The sequence below is a fragment of the Etheostoma cragini genome, unplaced genomic scaffold (genome assembly GCF_013103735.1).
Source record: "Etheostoma cragini isolate CJK2018 unplaced genomic scaffold, CSU_Ecrag_1.0 ScbMSFa_4656, whole genome shotgun sequence".
Taxonomy (NCBI): Eukaryota; Metazoa; Chordata; class Actinopteri; order Perciformes; family Percidae; genus Etheostoma; species Etheostoma cragini.
In genome coordinates, this window is record NW_023269050.1 from 9,206 (window position 1) to 13,206 (window position 4,001).

A 4,001-nucleotide genomic window follows, 5' to 3' on the forward strand; every position below is an offset into this window, starting at 1 on the left:
GGGTCAGTCTGGATCTGACCAACGCCATTCGGACAGTCTGGATCTGGCCAACGCCAATGGGTCAGTCTGGATCTGACCAACGCCGATGGGTCAGCGGAGATCTTTTCTGACGGTTTCCCAAAACTTTTTTGGCACTTTTGATGCTTTTTCGACAAGTAAAGAATAAACAAATGACAAATAAAGATGAAAAAGTATTGTATTAAGTTATTTGACTAACCTGCAGATGGCGCCCTTGCCTTCGATGACGTCACACTTCCCGTCGTTGTGGCAGAAGTCCGGCTGCACGTCGCAGACGCTCTGACACGGCAGCCCGTCCACGCTCACGTAGCCCGCCGCACACACACACTCGGCCTCGCCGGACCAGCGGTTCACCACACAGCTGGAGAACGAGTTACACATCTGGAACTTACACGGGTCGGCACGCTCACCTGGACACCAAACACAGAGACAGGAAGTTAATCAGAGACCAGTTACATCAGACTCCATGTAAATAATCACAACTTTTAGCGTGTATAGAGCAGCATATCTCCACCAGACTCCATGTAAATAATCACTACTTTTAGCGTGTATAGAGCAGCATATCTCCACCAGACTCCATGTAAATAATCACTACTTTTAGTGTGTATAGAGCAGCATATCTCCACCAGACTCCATGTAAATAATCACTACTTTTAGCGTGTATAGAGCAGCATATCTCCACCAGACTCCATGTAAATAATCCCTACTTTTAGTGTGTATAGAGTGTCTCTGTAGGAATCCATCCCATAATGTTGTCAGGTGACACAACAAGTTATTAGCTTCAGACAGTGTTTCAATAGGTCAATCCTGCTGTCAGGACTCTGACCTCACACCTGTGTTTGTGTGTGTATGTGTGTTGACCTTTATCAGAGCTGCAGATTAATGGCCTGTGATTGGCTCAGACAGATTACCAAGAGCTGCAGCTCAGCAGAGGAGGAAGTGACAGTAAATGTTACCTTCACACACATATATACACACACACACACACACACACACACACACACACCTGACTGGACGTCCAGCGAGTACTTGTCGATGCTGATGTTCATGGTGCGGTGCGCGGCGTTGGCGATGTCCTCCAGGACCAGGAACACGTCAGCGGTGACACCGCGGGGGGGGCGTCGGCCGAACCGGACCCGGCTGTTCACCACCACGCTGCCGTTCCTGAAGTTCAGGATCTCCAGGTCCTGGAAGCTGTTCAAGTGGGACTCCAGGTAGGGGACCAGCTGTAATGTAATGTAATGTAACATAATATAATATAATATAATATAATATAATATAAATAGATTATAAATATATATAATATATTATATCTCACCAGCTGCTGGAAACGGAGCTCCAGGGCTTTGTACTCCGGCGAGCTTTTGTTGAACAGATCGGCGGAGAACGCCATGTTGGTGACGCGGAGGCTGAAGAACACCGTGAGGGCCCGGCCAGGCCGGGTCAGCACCACGTCCGGGTCCGGGTCCGAGCCCTGTGCGCCGCTGGACCAACCGTCACCGGAGGCTTCCTGCAGCAAGGAACCCGTCAGTTGGTGTGTTTTGGCATCGGATTCGGTTCCGGATGTTGCTCCTGATTCGGTTCCTGATGTGGTTCTTGATTCGGTTCCGGATGTGGTTTCTGATTTGGTACCTGATGTGGTTCCGTCCGGCACCGTCCGGTTAGGGCCAACCGCCGGCGGCGTGGCGCGAGGAGCACCTGAAACCAGCACGCTTGGTGGAATTTCTTCCAAGTCGTCTTCGTCCTCCAGCACCGAGTCCGAGACTCTGGTAAACGGCGAGTCCTTCTCCGGAGAGAGAGCGATGGGGGATGGAGCCGTTGCCGTGGTAACAACCAGGACTTCATCCTGAACCAGATCTTTGTCTTCCTTTTGGACAGCAACAGACGTTAGTGCGTGATCGGAGACAACGATGGGCCGCTCCTCTAAAACCTCAACTTCAATGTGTTCCTCGGCTACTGGGAGCTCTACTGGGACCTCTTCAGGTACTGGGACCTCTACAGGTACTGGGACCTCTTCAGGTACTGGGACCTCTACAGGTACTGGGACCTCTTTAGGTTCTGGGACCGCTTGAGGTACTGGTACTTCTTCAGGTACTGGGACCGCTTCAGGTACTGGAAGATCTTCAGGTACTGGGACCTCTTCAAGTACTTGGACTTCTTCAGGTGCTGGAAGATCTTTAGGTACTGGGACCTCTTCAGGTTCTGGGAGATCTTCAGGTACTGGGAGATCTTCATGTACTGGGACCTCTTTAGGTTCTGGGACCTCTTCAGGTTCTGGGACCTCTTCAGGTCCTGGGAGATCTTTGGGTCCTGGGAGATCTTCGGGTTCTGGGAGATCTTCAAAGACACCGGAAGCCTCGACTGTTTCCAGAGAAAGTTCCACAGTCAGGGTTCCTTTCGGTGAAAAAACGGGGGCTTCAGTTGTGGTTGAGTGCCGAGGGTTTGTGACGTGCGGCGTGACCAGAACCTGGTCCGAGAAAGGTTCTACAACGCCTCCGTGCAGCACCGAATCTTCAGAAGAAGCAGGAAATGTAGTGAACTCAACTTCATCGTTTGACTCGACGCCAGCGGACTCAGAGTCCGATTCCTCATCCTCCGTCACCTCCAGATCAGGCGGCGGCAGCGCCTCCGGACACGGCTGCAAAATCACAAGCAGAGTATGAGGACTACTAGCCAGTCAGGAGCAGAGTGTGAGGCCCCTGACAGTACCTAGGTAAGGACTACTAGCCACTCAGAAGCAGAGTATGAGAGCCTTGACTGTACCTAGGTAAGGACTACTAGCCAGTCAGGAGCGTACCTCGAGGCCGAGAGTCTCAGAAGGTTCCCCCGCCGGCCGTGACCACGTGTCCGTTTCCTGTCCATCTCCAGAGAAACCAGAACCAGATCCTTCGTCCACCGGCGCCAAGGGGGAGAGGGCGGGGGCGGAGGAAACGCCCTGACCGGGGGCGCTGTTTCCGGCCGCCGGGGCGTTACTGAGAAGGAACCCTTCATCTTCAAGACCCACACCACCTGGAACCAGAAGGCCACTGTTAGTTACATGGAGTCTGGTGGAGATATGCTGCTCTAAACATGCTAAAAGTAGTGATTATTTACATGGAGTCTGGTGGAGATATGCTGCTCTATATACGCTAAAAGTGTGTGTGTGTTTATCTGATGAGCAGGTGGCACCTTGTACGGCAGCCTCGGCCACAGTGTATGAATGTGTGTGATGGTGAATGTTTCCTGTATGATGTACAAGCGCTTTGAGTAGTCGTTAAGACTAGAAAAGCGCTATATAAAAAAAAATGCAGCACATTTAAAAGTAGTGATTATTTTCATGGAGTCTGGTGGTGTATGATTAGATTAGATTAGATTAGATTAGATTAGATTAGATTATACTTTATTCATCCCACGACAGGGAAATGTTGTCGTTACAGTAGCAGCATTTTTCATTAACAGCAAAAAACAATAACACACAAACAAGTAATCACGAAAGAAATACAAGGCAAGAAATACAAGGCAAGAAATACAGGCAATAAATAGACAGTGAAAATATGGTAGACTGAGTAAGTAAAATGCCGTCAAACAAAAAGAATTTTAAAGTGCGGTTGCCATGATAAGAGAAACAATATTGCAGTGTAAGTGACGTTAAAAATTAAGTTGAATGTGTAATTAGAGCAAAGAAGCAAGAGTCGGTAGCATAATTTAAATTATATTAACCTGAGACCATAAATATTGAAAAGTAAGTACTTGTAATAAAATAATATAAATACCAATATTAAAGATAAACAGAAAATAAACAGAAAATGTGTGATGTAGATGGGAGAAAAACAGGAACAGAAACTACAACATTATCAGGTAGTGCAGGTGTTGTAGAGTCTGACAGCGGCTGGGATGAAGGACCTGCTGTACCTCTCCTTCTTACACCGTGGGGGTATCAGTCTGCTGCTGAAGGAGCTGCTCAGGGACCCCACAGTGTCATGTAGGGGGGGGGTATCAGTCTG

General features: G+C 48.9%; 2 protein-coding genes across 2 annotated transcripts in view; one reads left to right on the forward strand and one right to left on the reverse strand.

The window, feature by feature from the left end:
• Nucleotides 1–204: 204 nt before the first annotated feature.
• Nucleotides 205–3,450, reverse strand: LOC117941199 (interphotoreceptor matrix proteoglycan 2-like). The gene is made up of 5 exons (XM_034866288.1): nucleotides 3,411–3,450; nucleotides 2,816–3,027; nucleotides 1,337–2,656; nucleotides 1,025–1,244; nucleotides 205–428 (listed from the first exon to the last, which is right to left on the reverse strand). The coding sequence occupies exons 1-5, from the start codon at nucleotides 3,448–3,450 to the stop codon at nucleotides 205–207; spliced, it is 2,016 nt and encodes a 671-aa protein (XP_034722179.1).
• A 122-nt stretch (nucleotides 3,451–3,572) lies between these two features.
• The window catches only part of LOC117941200 (interphotoreceptor matrix proteoglycan 2-like), a 4,454-nt gene continuing 4,025 nt past the window's right edge, over nucleotides 3,573–4,001 (forward strand). The window contains exon 1 of the mRNA XM_034866289.1: nucleotides 3,573–3,599. Coding sequence (XP_034722180.1) covers nucleotides 3,573–3,599 — 27 coding nt within the window. The remainder of the gene's footprint in view (nucleotides 3,600–4,001) is intronic.